The 18,591-nt window shown below is 42.2% G+C and overlaps 2 protein-coding genes across 4 annotated transcripts; both read left to right on the forward strand.

Moving 5' to 3' along the window:
• Positions 1-1,053: 1,053 nt before the first annotated feature.
• Positions 1,054-7,598, forward strand: gtse1 (G-2 and S-phase expressed 1). Of its 2 annotated transcripts, none has more exons than XM_020636447.3 (12): positions 1,054-1,176; positions 1,435-1,500; positions 1,615-1,672; positions 1,942-2,707; positions 2,839-3,000; positions 3,099-3,234; positions 4,619-5,017; positions 5,207-5,261; positions 5,785-6,027; positions 6,193-6,424; positions 6,637-6,753; positions 7,247-7,598. In XM_020636447.3, the coding sequence occupies exons 2-12, from the start codon at positions 1,479-1,481 to the stop codon at positions 7,334-7,336; spliced, it is 2,280 nt and encodes a 759-aa protein (XP_020492103.2). In that variant the 5' UTR covers positions 1,054-1,176; positions 1,435-1,478; the 3' UTR covers positions 7,337-7,598. The 2 variants fall into 2 exon arrangements, with proteins under 2 accessions (XP_020492103.2, XP_065812936.1); XM_065956864.1 differs by having other exon boundaries at positions 7,250-7,598.
• Positions 7,599-9,215: 1,617 nt separating this feature from the next.
• Positions 9,216-16,934, forward strand: LOC109985970 (hatching enzyme 1.2). Of its 2 annotated transcripts, none has more exons than XM_020636442.3 (8): positions 9,216-9,362; positions 10,405-10,450; positions 10,837-10,989; positions 11,123-11,240; positions 11,991-12,169; positions 13,039-13,120; positions 13,709-13,842; positions 16,812-16,934. In XM_020636442.3, the coding sequence occupies exons 1-7, from the start codon at positions 9,285-9,287 to the stop codon at positions 13,833-13,835; spliced, it is 783 nt and encodes a 260-aa protein (XP_020492098.1). In that variant the 5' UTR covers positions 9,216-9,284; the 3' UTR covers positions 13,836-13,842; positions 16,812-16,934. The 2 variants fall into 2 exon arrangements, with proteins under 2 accessions (XP_020492098.1, XP_020492097.1); XM_020636441.3 differs by having other exon boundaries at positions 13,709-13,838.
• The last annotated feature ends 1,657 nt before the right edge of the window (positions 16,935-18,591 follow it).

Consider the following 18,591-nt stretch of genomic DNA (forward strand, 5'->3'; position numbering starts at 1 on the left):
TTTATGATAGCTCTGTTGTTTTAATTTTAGCCATTGTTTGAGGCATTGCTATTCGTCTACAGTGTTAATTTGGTCAATTGATCACAATTGTACCGTTCTCGCGACATGACCATTTGAAATAAACTGATCGCATGAAGTCTGAATTTATTGTGTTAAGCAAATCATTTCTGGTAAATAGACAATGCTTTCTCACATTTTAAAGAATGGATGGAAACCTGGGCACAATGTTCATACTTCCACACAATTTAGATGCAGTCAAATGAAGTTTAAGCTTTCGTCAGATACCCTCAGATGGTACCACTGCCAATTAAGGGGTTAAAAAAAATCACCTTTTTGTTTTTGTTCATATTTTGGATTCAGGAGAAACATGTGTTGCACTTTATATCGTTTATATGAAATGCAACGAAATTTCGTTCTTATCTGCACTGTAAAGTACAAGTTTGAATGACAATAAAGAAAGTCTCAGTCTAAGTTATGGTAATACAGAACAATGTTATCACACATGACAGGCTTCTCTCATATCATAGACCTAATGCATATGTTATGTAATACATTTTTAACCAAATTCTGAATTAAGATAAGATAAAGATAAGATATACTTTATTCATCCCAGCAGGGAAATTTAGGTGTTCCAGCAGCCAGCATACATACAAACACACAACACAACACATATATATATATATATACATATCCCACACATACAAAAAACATGAGCCCACAATACATAGCCAGGATAAAAAAGTGGTATGGATGGTCCATGTGCATAAGTAGCTGTTACTCATAGATAACAGTACAAAATACTAGCTCTGCCAGCGCATAGTATGATAGATAAATAAAGAATTATTATAAAAAATATATAAATAAGTTAAAGACTAATATTACTTGGTATGTATCTGCTAATGTTTTTCGGTTAATTGTGAGTATTTTATTTTTAATTTTGCTTATTTTTATGCAAGCAGGAGGTCGGTTTCTCTCTACGGACTACAATCTGACTACAATCCCCACAACTCTACTCCTGCCTTCGTCACTCGCCTCCCAACCAATGGCTGAGCTCGTCGGAGTCATGTGACCAGCAGCGCAGCCGATTTGAATCGTTTGCTCTGGCCGTGTTTTCGTGTCGCCGTTTGAATGCGAAGAAGAACATAAGAATTGTCAGTTTTTAAAGAAGAACTTGAGGTTTGTAGTTTTGATTAAAATGAAACTCTTACTCCCCCGAGCTGCTGAAAGGACGCAACTTCACATATAAATTCTCACTTCAGAGCTCATATCGAGTTGAGTTAACTGCGTTGTCTGGGGAGCCAATGGGCTACAAGCTAACGTTAGCATGACGATGAACTGTTCAACATTATGCTTTCAGTCTCCGCTCTTTGTCAGAGTGTTAATGTGGAATATTTTATAAGCTGTTTGATATCAGATCTTTATTTACCTCTGCAGGTGTCGTCCGGTTTAGTCTGATTCCCTCAGAAACAAACAGCGGGATGGACTCTCGAGCTAACAGCGGTAAGTGAACACTCCCTGACCCCCCCCCAGTCTGTTTTGTTTATAGGATAGGATAAAACTTTATTAATACTGTTGTAATCACATTGTCTGTTTATGAACTTTGTCTTTGAACAGATCTGTCTTTTCTGCTTGATGAGAAGTTTGACTTCGATGTCTCTTTGTCACCTGCCAGGTAGGAAGAACATTTCCTGAAAACTTTACTTAAGAGCCAAAAGCTACAAAAAAACAAACAAAAAACATTTAGCACCAAACTGGTCACATCTTTCTGTTATTTGAACAACTTTCATAATGTTAAAGTTTTGCCATTAACATTAGTCAACTGTTCTAATTGAGCTCTGCGTTGAGGCGTCAACTTTCTTCCCCCTTCATGAGTTTAATTCTTCTGTAAGCTCTTTGATCTCCTCTCTGCTGGGATGTCCGTCATTTCTGTCTTCTTTGCAGCTCCAAAGGAGACGAAGATGAAGACGAGGTGTTTGTGGGTCCACTCAGCCATAAAGAAAAGTGCGTCTCTGTGAAAGTGGCATCTCGGGTTGAGGGCAGCGATTGTGCTCGGGTGAGCTGGAGTCCGCTGACAGGAGATCTGCTGGACGCTGTGTGTCAGGAAGCTCACAAACTTGCGGACCAGATTCAGAGCTGCGAACTGAGCCAGTCACACGGTGAGGCTGGAGAGCCATCCGCGGCCACAAACCGCAGGGAGGAGTTCCTGCAGGACGCTGAAGCCAAACTGGGCGTGCTCGCTCTAACCGCCACCAGCTCGCTCAGCACGCTCAGCCCTATCAAACGGCAGACCTTCTTAGTGCAGGACAGTCCACTGAAGCAGCTGCCGCCTGCTGTCCAGCGCCGCCTACTGAGAGGAAGCAGCAACAGCACAGCTCCATCCCCGAGCCCTGCGACATCTTCATCAAAGCACCCCGCCTCAGCTAACACTATTTCCACCATCCGCCCTAACAATGCAGCTTTATCAAGCCTCACTGCCTCGGTCAGCACAACATCATCCACCCGCCTCTCCACCAGCGCCAGACTCAGCACCTCAAGCCCTGTGGTCGGGGTCAAGGCTCTGCCCAGGATGGGGCTGCGAGGGAAAGCCGCGCTGGGGGTCGTGCTGCCGAGCAAACCAGCAGGCCCAAGGGCTCCCTGTTCAGCAAGCAAGAGCAGAGTGGATAGAACCAGACTGCAGCCCCTGAGTAAAGTCGGAGAGATGAAACCGGTAAGTGGAACTAGAGTATACACAATTCTTTACTTGTCCCACTGATCATACAGGAGTCCTGACCCCCAGTTTGGTTTGACGTTTTAATAAATGGATGATACATGTTGATGTCAGCTGTTGTCTGGTTGTAGGCTTTGGGGACTTGGAAGCGTAGTCCATCTTCTCGTCCCTCCAGCTTGGCAGATTCAAGTGAGGATCTGCTCTCTGACTCGGCGAGTGTTGCATCTGACATCAGCGACTCCTCCTTCAACTCCAGCCTGCTGGGAAAACGCACGATGGCTCCGCCCAGCAAAGTACGATTGTGACCCGACACATATCTGTTTTATCATATTGATTGTGTATGCTATTATAAACCTACTAACAAATCACCGATCATGTTGTTTTGATTCAGAGTTTTACGAGGAACATGTCAGCTGTGAAAGTTCCTCCCCTCCAGAGCAGGAGAGTGACGGACAGGAAGAACACGTCTTCGTCCTCTTCATCAGTGTCCAGCTTCAACTCCAGCATATCTCTGTCTCCTGCTAAAGGTATGCTAAGTGCTAACAGCTCAATCATACACAAACATCGAACATTTGTCTATATCCCCTTAAGCTAAAGATAAGCTAACTGCTTACAGCTTACTTTGTATTCAAACATCCACAGTCTTTCCCTGTGCCAGCCTGAAGGTAAACTATGACCTCAAAGTTAACTCATCACAAACGTCTTCCTTTTTTCTAAATCATCTTCTATTAATAACTTTGATTTATAAAACACGTTTCACGATACAAAAGTGCTACCTGAAGGCAGCAGAATCAAACAGGCAGGTCATGAAGTAAAAAGCAAAGAATGAACAAAATAAAACATTTTAAAAACTCCTTTAGCTGTTGGGTCGCGCTTTGTGTACAGAGGTTATAATCCTCCGAGCTGCTGGTTGGGGTTCAAGCCTGACCTGCGGGGTTCTTTCACACATGTTGTTCCCATTCTCTCTCGTTTCCTACTCTATCCACTGTCCTATCAAATGAAGGCTGAAAGCCCAAAAGTAAATCTTTAGGAAGAACATAAAACTAATTTCAGATCTAAGATATGAGATTCTTTTTAAAGCACGTGGGAGGAGTTTTTTTTGTCGACATACCGTTGCCTTTTTTTTTTTTTTTTTTGACACTTTACAAAAAGCAGATCAAAGACCTTACTCTTTGACGCTAGGCCTCATGCTCTGGTAAGCTGTTTAAGCACAATTACCCCCCCTCCCCTTGCCCCCACTGGGCCTGCACTCACACTGCTCCAGGACTAACCGGGCCTGAGCATGGTAACATCTTATAGCCTGCGTAAACGTTGTAATACAACACATGCAGGATTGTACGTAACTATGAAGTGTGCTTAGTTTACAAGACAGACGGACTCGAAAACTTAAATAATTACAGGGATGGGCGGTCGAGTCCACGTCCGCACATCGGAGAACAAAACAGAGAACATGACAGATACTTTACTGACTTTGTGTCTTATTTTAAGTCATTTTAGTCAGATATAGACAGAACACTCCGGGATTACTCCATAACAAAGACTGTCCACAGTGAGTGCCCGTGCACTGTCCCGTGCCGCACACATCTTCCAAGCGTGCAAGGGCTGAGGAAGTGTTTGAGCTCGGGTCGGAGCACTCACACTGGACTTTAGGGGTGAAGTGTGCTTAGGCATGGTACCGATTACTTAGTGTGAGAGTTCCCTCAGACAGTATGCAGGAGTTTGTGTGCTATCTCAGTTAATCAAAAAGATATTAAGAGCCTTTTGACTTACGTTTTATTTTTTTTACAAGTTTAGTATTGAAGATTAAATTCTTTTTGAAGACCCGACATCCAACAGCAAATCACTAACATCTGCACCACTCTCTCCTGCTTATTACTATCAAGTCACAGTTCAGGTGTTGTCTCTTCTCAGGTAAACTTAACTCTTCTCTGAACCAGAGCCTAAGTGGCTCCACTGGCCCCGCCCCCAGCAGCATAACCAAACCATCCAATCCCAGCAGAACAAACCGCTCAAGTGTGTATGGCACTGCGAGACCAGCGTCGTCCAACGCTGGCCGTCGCTCGCTGTCCACCCAGGCGAGGAAGCCCTCAGAGGTGGAACTCCCCAAAACCACAAAGTGTAGACCGCTGAAGAGAGCTGAGACCACGCCCCTCCAGGTGACGCCTGCCAAAAGACTTTCAGAGAGGACTGCCTCCATCCCCTCCAGCTCCTCGACACGGCTGCAGAGTGGTTTGAAAACTAAATCCAAACCTGAAGCTTTGGTCCTACCAACGCCCAGCGGAGGATTCAGAGGAGTCGCTCAAAAAGACGGTGAGAGTTCAATTTCATCTTCAGTAGTTTGTTTGTGAAATAGTTAAAGTCATTCATTCTGCAGTGTATTAAACAAAATCTCATTCTTTACAAAGACATGAAATCTTTTATAAAGTGTTGTTGGGTGTTATTGTCTGTGAGTAAAAGTTTAAATCTCTCGTTCTGTCTGACTTTGTGTTTCGTCTCCAGACACCTCAAAGATGATTCATCTAAAGAGGCAGATGTCAACAAGCAGCGTGGAAAGGTAAATTAAATCCCACTACCCCACTGTCGCCGCATCTTTAATCTTGAGTCAGTTTTATGTCAGCAGGGACCTTTTTAAAAAAAATATTATTATTATTATTATTTTGGTCATGTGACTGACACATGTCCAAAAACAGAGCAGAGTATATGTAGCTTAATTTGTCATTTGGATGTTGATGAAGATGCAAACAATGAAACCCTACAAATTGTACACATAACCAGCTGGCTGACATCCTTTTGACGGGAGCAAGTTTATGCCGTTAAGGGGATTTGGTGTCCTGGAGTTTTGACCTGGAGTTACACAAAGAGGAATTTGTTCTCTACAGAGAGCTTTAATTCAATTAAAACAAAGTCAACATACAGCTCCAAACTTAATCTAATTTAAAGTACAGAGGGATATTTATAGAAAGTAGATGTGTCATCCAGGTGGAAAAAACGCACCTGAACACATGTCCAGTCTCTGTTGCCACTCAGTTCTGTGTCTCAAATCTAAGTTTGTTTATTTTAATCCACCTCTTTGACAGTGCTGAGGTTAGTCTCCCTCAGAAGGCCTCTGCCGGTCCTGTAACGCCCTCTGCTGGCAGTGGCAGGGTGTTGCCGATGAAGGCACGGCGTCCCTCTGCCCTTCCTACCCCTGTGAAGCGCAGGATGTCCGCCATTCCCCCGGCCACGCCCACCAACCTGACCCTGCCCTCCAGACCTTCAACCACCTCTGACTCTGGCCCCGCCCCTTGCCACAGTGTTGCTAGGAGAGAGAAAAGCTGCAGGTGACATACTGAAATACTTACCTGTTCACTTTGATGTATACACATTTAAAAATCCAACTTTGTGCATTCAGTTTGATTAAGTTGTACAAATGAATATTGAAAGCACCTTTGTCACTTACTTCTGTTTTGTTTCTGTTTTGTTTTTTGTCGTTTTTTTTTGTGTAGCCCCACCCCAGCAGAGACTCAGGAGGCAGAGCTTGTTGTTGCCCTTGAGGTCCGGCCCTTCTGTCTGGAAGAGGAGGAGGAGTCTACTGCTGCCCCGCCCCCAAGCCTTCCACACACCGACCAATCGGAGAGCATTGAGCCTGTATCGGAACCAATTCAGGTGGAACCAGCGCCCAGCAGAGACCTGATCGAACTCGGGTCTACAGGGGAGAGCAACACAAAGACACAGGAGGTCAGAGAAGACACACAAACACAAAACAGCGGCAGGCTCTGGTTTCCACTTGAGGCTGGCTGCAGATTAACCTGTTCAGAGCCTGGTCAACAGAGAACAGGATATTCTGAAAGTATAATTTGATCTGAACTTCACCCTCCTCCTCCTCCTCAGTTGAGAGAACCTTTCAGACTTTCTTCACTCGTCATCCTCTCTCTTTTTAATCTCCTCAGGTCCTCCTGTTGGATCTTCCGGCCCCCATTGTGCACCCTCAAGAGAAACTGCTCATCGACCTGACCAACACCCCCGACTTGATCCGGACCAGCGGCAAGACCTGCCCGTCCTCTCAGGTAACTGTGTCCTATTGTTTACAGTGAGAAAGCAGACTCAGAGGGGAAAACAAACACCTAGCTGTGGGAGTGTCACCCACCTGGGGGAGGGGTTACTGCCCTTTGTGATGTCATGAAGGGAAAATCTCCAAACGGCCTGTTTGAGCACACATTTTCTGAAAAGTGGAGCAGGTAAAAGATGGAGAGGATGGACTTTTCTCATCATTGGGGGGTTTGTAGACGGACTAGAGACACATGTTAGTGTTAGAGAAACATGATGAAGTGGATTCTACATAATGTGACCTGCCAAATACTGAAAGTGGGACTTGGGATGCAGAGTGTGGCATTAGAATTTGTAGACGGGAATTGGTCAATGTCGTTTTCTGCCTGTAAAAAGGATTGTGATGAACCTGAAAACAATCAGAAGATTAGTATATAATGTATAGTTTCAGCCTTATAATGACATGTTCAAGCATCACCTCATAGGGGAATGTTTTTGATGTATTTCTTTCAGCAGCTGATCGATCTGACCTCTCCGCTCATCAAGTGGAGTCCAGAAGACAAAAGAGAGAACAACGCCCCGCTCATTAACCTGTCCTTCTGATCCAGATCCTCCTGAACAGCTGGATCTGGTTTCCTGTGATGAACTGGGCTCAGCAGGTTTCTGTTTTCAGAAACTGTCGAAGCTAATCCAGCATTGTAAAGTACAGAGTTTTAATCAGAGAAGTCCTTTACTGAATCAGAGTATTATGTGTTTTAAATGAAAATAATGAAAGGTTCCCCAAGTCTTTCTGCACCTGATTGTACTTTTATTTGTGTCCGTCTCGCTGCTCTTATCGATGTTTGAATAAATGTTGTTTATGTCACGGCTGCTGATGCGTCTTTGTGTTCAGGCAACCAACGTGGTGCGTTTTTTAAAATGGACAACAAGAAGTGGACGCAGCCACCGATATGTCACCCATTGGTTTGTGAGCCCCCCTCTGTGAAATGTGTCGTTATGATCATTGCCGTTCCTTTTTATTGGAACAAGAATTGAGGTCATGCTTCTTGCGGCCGGCGCCACGGTCCCTGCAAACGTTGAGTCGTTTCATACTGATTGCGGTCAAAGCGGTCTGATTGCTCAACACGGCCCGAAGAAAGTACTTCCGGGCCCTGCGGGGAAATATTGCGCAATCGTGGTCGACACGAGGTCGTCCGCGTTGTTACAAAATCTTGGAGATGTGTGGCTGGGCGCTCAGACACTCTGACCATTCTCACCCCGACCGCAATGAGTCGCATTGTGCAGCACATGGCAATTTACATAACGTTAGTTTTCCGTGAAAACACTTTGGAAAGCTAGCAAGCCAGCCTTTCTGTTCAACATGCTGTCTGATCATATTTACTGTTTGGTAGCCATAGGTAAAGATGAGAGAAATGTGTGCTAGCTTGAAGGTAACTTCATACAGCTTTCTGGTTCATTATTATCTCAGGCAACATTAAAGTGACAGCTGGTCAACACGTGATAAGGTAGACCAGAGGGAATATAAACTTAATGAAAACCAGCAGGAGCAAAACATCAGGTTCATATATTGATAATGTTTCATATTTTATGATAGAAGATATGTGAAAATATTGTCATACTTGATGACTGTATTATGATGCTCTCTCGGACTCTGCCCTGAGAGCTACTTGCATAGTGACTGCCCTTCACATCACCCCTTAGTGGAACATGCCCTGTTCTGCAAATTCATCCCATTTATAAAAAGGGACTGAAGGTTGGTAGCACGGGTTTCCTTGAATGTTGTTCGGATTCAAACCAGGGGCGATTCTAGAGTCTGTTGGGGGTCCAAGACAAAGATTCACAGGGGGCCCCTTCAACCAGCACTCACCACCATTCTTCAGTTTTTTGCCCTACTGATGTTGGGCCCTATCTTGCCTGTTGACAAACAGCGTCTCAAACCCACGGCCACCACGATGAGGACTACAGCCTCTGTACATGGGGGGCGCAACATACCCGCCAGGAAACTTGCTGAGTCAAAATAACATAGAGACAAAGTACTTTAAGAAGATGTAAAGTCGAAAGATGAATTCACAAAATGAAAAAAAACATCGTATTTCACTTCTTGTGTTGCTTCTTTATGAATTTACTTTTTCTGCTAAAATAAGAATGTTTTTTTTTTGCCAGCCCCTTGTATGAATGGCCAGTACATTGTTATATAAATGGATATAAGAAATGACGTCTAGCTTAATCCCTCATGCTGTTTTCTAAGGAAACAGTTATCTGTAGTTTAAACAATAAAGTCTATAATTATTCGACTGTATCTGTCATGGGTCAGACTTCAACATTTAGCAGGTGTCCTCCCCACCTTCACTCCCACGATTTCACATGAAAGTGACCAATATTTATTTTGCTTCCATAAGCAGATTTTATTTTGCTGAACTAATGTGGGAATCAGCCGCATGTTTTCAAGGCGACGCCTCTTATCACCGGGCAAAGCAGATGTAGTGAAGGTTATAAACAGCATCTGCAGCAGGACCCAGGTGTCCACTCTGTTCACCTGCAGGACGGAAACATGGCTCTCTTCAAGTGCTCGCTCGGTGTCCTCGTTGTCCTGCTGCTGCTCTCTGAATGCTCCTGGGCTGAAGATACGGTCAGGAAACTTTCACATTTTAAAACAACAGAAAAGAAGAAAGAGGTCAAACGAGGGTCAGATCAGAGCTCTCAGTTTAGTCTCTGGATTTCCTCCTGTTGTTGCTGGTTTTTTGTTTGTTCGATATTTTTTGGGCCTCTGAAGAGAGACAGAAACGTTGGGATCAGAGAGTGAGACTGACATGCAGCGAAGGGTCGAGGTCGGATTCAAACCCATGGCCACTGTGATGAAGACTATAGCGTCAGTGCAAGGTAGCCTATAGTGACAAGGCTATCGGCGCCCTCTGTTGTTGATGTTATTATCTCCAGTTTAATAACAGAAAATAAAGATCTGCTGCAACTAACCCCAAACTACGCTGTAAAAGATTTGCATCCCAAATTTATAGCAACAAGGATGTTCATAAGAGCAGACAATTGATTAAGTTACTTACATTTTAATTGATCATCTAACTAAAATGGCTATTTCTGTAACAACAACATTATCTATTTTACTCTTTCAGAGTTATTTTACTATCTATGTCTTTATGTTTGAACCTGCAACAACAGCACGTTTGTTATTTATGCTTTTTTTTCTCCATATAACTTTTGCAGCTTGGTTCATTTTTCATGTGTGGGCGGCTTTCAGTGGTTGCATTTATTTTGGACTGTTGTACATATATTTTTCAAAAATGCATTTCTGAATTTGCTGATTGTTTGTTTAAATGGGGCTGCTTTGGCTCAGTAGAGTCGGTCTTCTCTCAAACGGAAAGTTGGGGGTTCGATCCCCAGTTCCTGCAGCCACGTGTCCGATGTGTCCTTGGACAAGACACTTGACACTGAATTGCTCCCATTGCTTCGGTGGCGGGGTATGAATGTGTATGAATGGGATTCGTTACTTCTGATGGTCACTTTACATATCAGCCTCTGCCATCAGTGTGTGAATTGGTGTGACCTGCGGTGAAAAAGCACTTCGAGTAGTCAGAAGACTCGAAAAGCGCTCTACAAGCTCAAGACCATTTACCATTTCCTGTCCTCTTATTAATGACATGACCTTCCTGATCTAGGATCTGTCTGTGTCTGAGCTCCTGTGGAGGGCCAACAAAGATGTAGGTAAGACAAATGTATTTATTACATTTTAACTTTGATAGTGTGAATCATTTCATAATTATATGAATTCAGTATTGAAGTCATTTGTCAAATGTGGCAAAAGCTATGGTGGCTTTAAAACAAAGTAAGGTAATGATGGAGAAATATCCATCCATTTTCTATACTGCTGATGCCGATCCCAGCTGCCATTGGCCAATCTTAGACCTGGGTGTCTTACATGAAATGTCCCATACGGGGGACCATGAAGGCTGCCACAGTCCATGACGCAAAAGTCCATGCACATTGGTTGTGCCTTAGACAGCCTTTCCAGTTAAACACTTTTAAAGGTCAAAGTAAACGGACTTCGGCGATGATGTCACTGACCTATCCTGTTTGTCGTCCTCCTGCAGTGCGCACAAAGGACGAGCCCTTGGTTATCGATGACATCGCCTATGACAATGAAAACGAGAGAAACGCTGATCCCTGCACCTCCCAAGGCTGCATGTGGGCAAAATCAGCTGATGGAAAAATCTATGTGCCTTATACCATCGCAGGACATTTCTGTGAGTAAATTTTTTTAAGCTTCTACGGAGATTTGAACTCGTAATCAAGTAAAGATTAAGATGCCTCCAGAGGTGCTGCTCGTCAACATGTTGAACCCCTGCTCATAGTCGTTTGTGCTTGTGTTTTTCTCAGCTTCTCGTGAGCGCTCCATCATCGAGCGTGGTCTTGTCTCCTTCCATGACGTCTCGTGCATTCGCTTCGTCCAGCGCAGCAGCCAGAGGGATTACCTGAACATCCAGTCCGACAATGGGTGATGTTTTTATTACCTCAAACATGTGATTGTGCAAAATACAAATCAATTAATATCAGCTATTAGAAAATTGAGCAACATATCTGTAAGATATCTGCTAACTGAAATGATAAAGTGACCTTACTTTATGATCAGACATTAAGGAAACATGCTATGTTGAAGTGCTGGCTTCTCTGTCAACAATGCAGCAGCCAGTATGTTCTCCTTCTAACTTTAGATTCTGGTCCTGAATTATCTGGATTTGTTTGGACCAGAGAAGGTGGGCGGTTTTAAAGCACCCCCATAAGACCGTATATGAGACCAGATATGAGAGCAGTTATCAGGTCAAACCAACAGGTGTTGCAGCGATGGAAGCGGGCAAGAGAACTGGTTCAGATAGAAGTGATTGTACCCGACCTAAAAAACTTATGCATGTTTCTAATAAGCTCAACGAGCAGAAACGTGCAAAAACTAGGATCAATATTGGAGATGCTTTTGAAAAATGGAGGGAGGTTAAAACACAGAATGGTTTATAGACTAATGCAGAGCTGGCTAAACACTGAAGCTTCAGTGTCCATCACATGGCAACCTGCGTGCACATTGACTCTAGAGAGGAGGGGACGGGGGGGGGGGGGGAGACAGCTGCGTCAGAGTCAGTGAAGACTTTATTTCATTAAGATAAATAATTATCTTCTTAATTATTCAGCAAATTATTGAGCCGTGCACTTTTGCTTCTATCATCTCATGTTTTATTTCACTGTTTGATTGCAGTTGTTATTCGTACGTTGGTCGCCGTGGTTACTCTCAGACGGTGTCTCTGGACCGTCAGGGCTGCCTCTACCACAGCACTGTGCAGCATGAGCTGCTTCACGCGCTCGGCTTCAACCACGAACAGTGCCGCTCAGACAGAGACCAATACATCAAGATCCTGTGGGAGAACATCCAGTCCGGTCTGTATTTCAGCCTCTAACACACAAACCAAAGAGACACTTATAATGTTACATTTAGAAGAAGGATAAACTCATCAGTGGACCCAACTGAGGATTAAAAAATACTTCTGATAGGTCTGCTTTTTTAAATTGATCATATCTTTATCTTTGAAATACAACCTGGAGGTTTATATGAACATAAATATATAAAAAAAGAAAAAGTACTGAGTCCACACACCAAAAGCTGCTCCAATTAAATTGAATTTAATGGAATATCACATGTAACATTTCAGGCTTTCTACCTTCATCAGACATGAACAAGTTAATGAACACACCTCCACACACACACACACATACATATATATATATATATATATATATATGCAACACAGAGGTCACCTGACAGGTCATGTGATATGATGTCAGGTGACCTCGGGGTTGTAGATATGGGATATTCCATTCAATTCAATTTAATTGCAGTAGCTTCTGGTGTGCGGACACACCACTTTTTTTTATGTTTGGATGTTTTTCGTCCAGCACCCAGTACTTAAACTCTCCCAAATGCTCGTGCCCTTTTCACATTTTTATTTATTAATATATGTTGTGTAAACTTGTTGTAAACAGAAAGTCCAAAACTCAAAGATGAGCTGAGAAATCATGGCATCTGTGAAACAGGTTTATAGCTTAAATTCAATCGTAACACAAAAGTAATCCTACTGCTTCACAGCTAACAAATGATAAAAACTGGCACAAAAAAAATTCAATTTAAATGACACATTTCATATTTTCCCTCAATGCAATATCCAGAGATCTAACCGGGCAAACTAAAAGACAGTTAACAGTTTCTATTTTTCTTTTAACCCTTGTTGTGATTTCTTTTTTGTCTTTAGGGTGGGAGTACGCCTTCGACAAGATCAACACTCTGAACCAGAACACCCCCTACGACTACAACTCTGTCATGCAGTACCACAGGTTGGCCAGACTTCATTTCATCCAGCATCTCTTGTTTCGATATCATTTAATACATTTTCCGAAAGTTTTTCTTTTAATAACTTTGTGCGATCATTTTTTGTATGAATCTTGATTTAAGGGACTTAAATATGACTATGAAAATGATTGGGATAAAGACGAGGAGAATCATACGTTTCATTTCATCAAAGCAAGAAGGAATCCTCTTCGGCTTCTGTCAACACTTTTTTAGATAATCTGTTTTACTAAGAGACAAGAAAAAAAACCTCTATAAAGAGCTGCAACATGAACTGTTATAAGTCCTTATTAACTCCTTCAAGCGACACCTGCAGTACCTCAAATGACCACTTGGGGCTGGGATCCAAAGTGAGTCAATCCCCTTATACTGTATTTTAAAATGCCAAACTTTGAAGCAGAATCAACCTTGGGAAAGTATGCGTATTTAAAGGGGGGTTGGTGCTTTCCACAAGTCCAAATACATTTTCCACACTCCCTGAGCCTTTTTTGACACAGCTGATAGTGAACCAATAATTTTCTTCTTCCCAAGACAACAAAATAAATTATCGTTATCTGTATCGTGTATATTTCCAGGTACGCCTTCTCTGGGAACAATAAGCCTACGATGGCTCCCATCCCCAACGCCAATGTTGAATTCGGCACGGCCACCCAGATGAGCCAAAATGACATCACCAGACTGAACAGGCTGTACAAATGTTAAACAGTGAGTAAGTGTCTGACTCTCCTCTTCTGCTTTGTTTCTCGTTAATGTCCTTTACTTTCCTGTCGCCTACTGAAACAACAACAACCTCAGAGTGAGTTCCCAACTTATTTTATTTTGATGGAGATTAAAATCCTAATACACATCTTATATTTGAAGCAGTATCTTTTTCTCTGGTGATTCTCCCTCTTCTAGTGCAAATGATCCTGGTACTATTTAGTTAGAGACACTGTTACTACATCATGTTTTATTATATTCAAGCTTCTGTTTCAGAAGTTTTTTAAATTCAGTAACTCTTTTAATTGGTGTGTTCTAATAATTGTCCTGTGCTCTCTCTTCTTTTCTCCTTGTCATGATGTTCCGATGTTTTGTGTGAAGCTCTTTGAACTGCCTTGTTGCTGAAATGTGCTCTTAAAATGAACTCACCTGGCCTTGCCCTCCTTGAGTTTAGTGTAGCGACTTGTAGAAGAATGAAGAATGTGCAACATTTTACCCATTAATACAACAGACATCAAGTCTATCCTGTGTAAATGTGTCTCTGAGTCATGACTGTCTACAATGAGTGAGAAGCTTGAGTCCTGCTGGCTGTGTTGTTGTCAGAGCCGTGTTAACATGGACGGGACGGCCGGCTCCTCCACTTGTGTATAAAAGCTGTTTTAGTCAAGGACAAGAGAAGAAGAAGAACATACTCACTGATTATTTGAATGCCAGCTAAGTGTTTTTAGATCTTGGTCATTCTGTGTCAATTTACATGCAACATGAAGCTACATGCTAACTAAAGAGTGCTAACATTAGAATGCTAGCTCAACTATGCAGCTTGAGCAAAGGACATTTTTGTCTGCAGCTTGTGCTAAAACCTTTGTATGAATAATAATAACAATAAAGTTTATTTATATAGCGCTTTTCGCAGACGAAGGTCACAAAGTGCTTTACATCAACAAAAAACAACAACAGCATCCATACAATGAAAGAAGATAAAATAAAAAATGTGTACGTCATGGATGACATTATAAAATCCTGCTATAACCAGGAACAATAATTGGCACAATAAAACATAGATCACCCGGTCTTGCGTACGCTGTGATCAGCCAGATACGCACGTTTCACAGGTCCCACGTGGACCCTGACGTACGCTGATTTCTACACCCAAATCTGCGCTGGTTTCTACACCAGATTGATAAGTGAGGGCCAGTATGAGGTTAGGGTGGTCAACCGTATCAAAGGCGGAGCTGAGGTCAAGAAGAACCAACACTGAACAATCACCTCCATCAGCAGACATTAAAATATCATTGGAGACCCTTGATAGAGCAGTTTCAGTGGAGTGCCCTTTCTGGAACCCTGACTGGAATTTGTCATAGATGTTATGTTCCTCCAACACAGCAGTGAGTTGATTGGCCACAACTTTTTCCAATATTTTGGACATAAATGGCAACTTTAAAATTGGCCTATAGTTCATAGGCAGCGCTGGGTCTAAATTTGGTTTCTTTAAGATGGGCTAAAACGTTGCATTTTAAAAATAAGTAGGGAAACATCCTGTAAGCAATGAGGAATTTACAATGGATAAAACAGCAGGACCAATAGTAGGTAAAAGTTTTAAAAACAGTGAGGTGGTAAGACATCCAAGGAGCATGTCAAATCCATAAGACCCTCAAAGCTAACAAGATGGAAGGAGTCCAAGACTGTAGGGGTAGCAGAGGAGCTGTCTCTAGGTGGGTGAGAGTTCGGCTGCATATTGGACCTTATAGCCAATACCTTATCAACAAAGAAGGAAATGAACTTAGTGCAGTCATCAGTTGAACAGCATGCTAAGGTGGATGGAGATGGTGAGACAATATTGTTGACTGTGTCAAATAAAACTTTTGGATTCCTTCTAGAGGAAGAGATTAAAGTGCCAAAGTAAGCAGTTCTGGCTTCCTGTACTGCTTCATTAAAAGAATGCCGCAAATCTTTGAGATAAAGGCGATGTATCTCTAGTCCAGTGGATTTCCATAGTCGTTCAGACTTTCGACATTGCTGTCTCAGGCAGTGGACAGCATTGGTCATCCATAGGGAAATGTTAGGAATGGCCTTAGTCCTAGTCTTTAAAGGTGCCACTGTGTCCAGTAAAATGGCACAATGGAGATTAAAAGATTGTAATAAAAGGTCAGTATTGTTTAGGTGTGAATGACAATCCCAATCATATTGTGCTAAGAACTGATCGGCTGTATCTGTTGTAATGATGTGGGAGTGGAAGGTTCTTACAACACTGGGCGGATCAATGGTTACACAAAGATCAAAGAAAATACTTCTATGGTCACTGATCAGTAGCTCTTCACATCGGACATGGTTGACATCTATCCCTAGAGAAAAAACCAGGTCCAAGGTGTGGCCTTTTATGTGCTTGGGGCCTACAACATGTTGCTTGAGGTTAAAAGAATCTGTAATATTGAGAAATTCAGTGGCTGCAGAATTGGAAACATCATCAATATGCAGGTTAAAATCCCCAGCTAAAAGTATTCTGTCCAGTTAAATACAAGATGTTAAAAAGTCAGTGAACTCAGTTAAAAACTGTCCTGCTTGACCAGGAGGTCGGTAAATTAAGATACAATAAAAGGGATTGATCCTTCCAATTTTGGTAAGTTGTAGTTCGAGTGGAGAGGGGTTAGAGGTGTGTCCCTGGAGGAGAACAGTACGGAGGAGGTGTCACCTAACAACAGTTTGTTTTGGTTTCATGCTGGTGCTCCAGGGCGACATCTACTGGATCAAAAAGTCACACATTCTTCCTTTAATTAAAGCACTGCACACCTGAAAATGTCTTTACATTACCTGAAGCCGCAGCAGGATCCCCGTTTGAACACAGGATAATAACATGTGTGCTTCATACATACAGAGATTGAATTGATTAAATTGAAATGGATTATACATAATAACAAGAACAAGTGTAAAATACGAAAACATTCTATTCATAGATTTGGATGTTTTGTTTTTTCCCAACAGGTGATCAAATCAAACCTGGCAACATGGATCCAGTTGGTACCTGAAACCAGATGTACATTCACGTGTTTCATCCTTTCATACTAAAATCTAAGAAAATGTATACACAATAAATTTTAGAACATGTCTATTGAAGCCTTCTTTCTTTATCTGTGTACCCTCACAGACTCTGGAGTAGTTTACTTCAAAGGTCTGTGTGATGTTTACATGCTGAGGATGCACGTTTGAGGATGTGGATATCAAATAATTTCTAGCCTAATAAACTATAACCTCTGAGAGTGATGGAGTACAGCCAGCGGTCTGTGATTAAATGACTTCAAGCCAGTATGTCCTTCTGTTGTTATGTGTTTGTTCACAATCCAACTGCAACTTGACAAGAAACTCTCCTCAGCTGTCCTGTCCAATAAAGAAAACCACGGCCCAAAAAATATTTCAAAACAAAAACAAACCAAAACAAAACATGTAAATAAAATTATAATTCTTTGCACATACAGTATAGAACCAGTTTTTCAAATACTTTAACAAAACAATGGATGGTTAACGAAGTGATGTCTCATGTTAGCTTGAATCTGTTGCTTTCAAAGGCCGCTCTGACGTCCTGGTATCATTTTGATGAACGTTTAAGTCCTGAACTGCTCCGTCATCCGACTCTTCCTCACCTCCTCCACTCATATCTCAGGTAGGAGCGACCGCAAAATAAGGAGACGAGGAGAGAAATGATAACAAGGATGCACAAACTTAAAAAATCCAAAGAGGGTTTCTGTGTGGCACTAAGAACTGCTGCTCTCCCATGTACTTCTCTTATAGTCCACTAGGAGGCGACACATCCTTAGAGCTCTTCAATATAATACTGCTGCAGTGATAATCCACAACTGACTTTGACAAACAAGTCAAAAGATAAAACAAACAAACGAAGCAAGAAGCAAAGTCAGAGGATGGGAAAAAAAAAATCACTTTTGCTCTGCAAGCTGAATATCATTTTATCTGACCTGGTGGCAGTGCTGAGAGACATCGAAAAATAACTCCAAAGAAATTATGAATCTTCTGGCTGTTGATTTTGGTTTCTTGTGTCTGTAAAAAGAGGCATCAGTGTTACTCTAAATATGTCTCATCATGACTACTTCAAAGGTCCCCACAGTAGGTTTGAGTAACAGTTTTGGGGCCAAACTGTCTAAATCAGTGATTCCCTGAGTGTGGGCTCTGGCCCTCTGGTGGGCAGTGAAGGTACTGTAGGTCGGTTTCAAGTTTTTTGCTTTACAAACTATGGCCTTCAAGTAGAAGGAGTATTTATTTGGATTCCATTACTGTAGGCCTACTTTAATGTTAAATGTTTTAAAGGTCACATATTATGTAAAATACACTTCACCATGTTTTTCTAACTCTAGTATGTGTCCCTAGTCTGTCTACAAACCCCCCAATGATGAGAAAAGTTCATCCTCTCCGTCTTTTGCCTGCTCCACTTTTCAGAAAATATGAGCGCAAACAGGCCATTTGGAGATTTTCCCTTCATGACATCACAAAGGGCAGTAACCCCTCCCCCAGGTGGGTGACACTCCCACAGCTAGGTGTTTGTTCTGCCCTCTAAGTCTGCCTTCTCACCATAAACAATAGGACATGGAGTGAGAAAGACCGAGTACACCCAAGCCCTTCCAGAGAAGGGGCGTGGTCAGACACAGCTTATTTACATTTAAAGGTACAGACACAGAAACAGCCTCAGAATCCTTATTCAGAATCGATTTCAGATTCAAAATGATTCTGGATTCATTGATTCAAAGTCTGTTTA

This window comes from Labrus bergylta, chromosome 7 (assembly GCF_963930695.1).
Source record: "Labrus bergylta chromosome 7, fLabBer1.1, whole genome shotgun sequence".
NCBI lineage: Eukaryota > Metazoa > Chordata > Actinopteri > Labriformes > Labridae > Labrus > Labrus bergylta.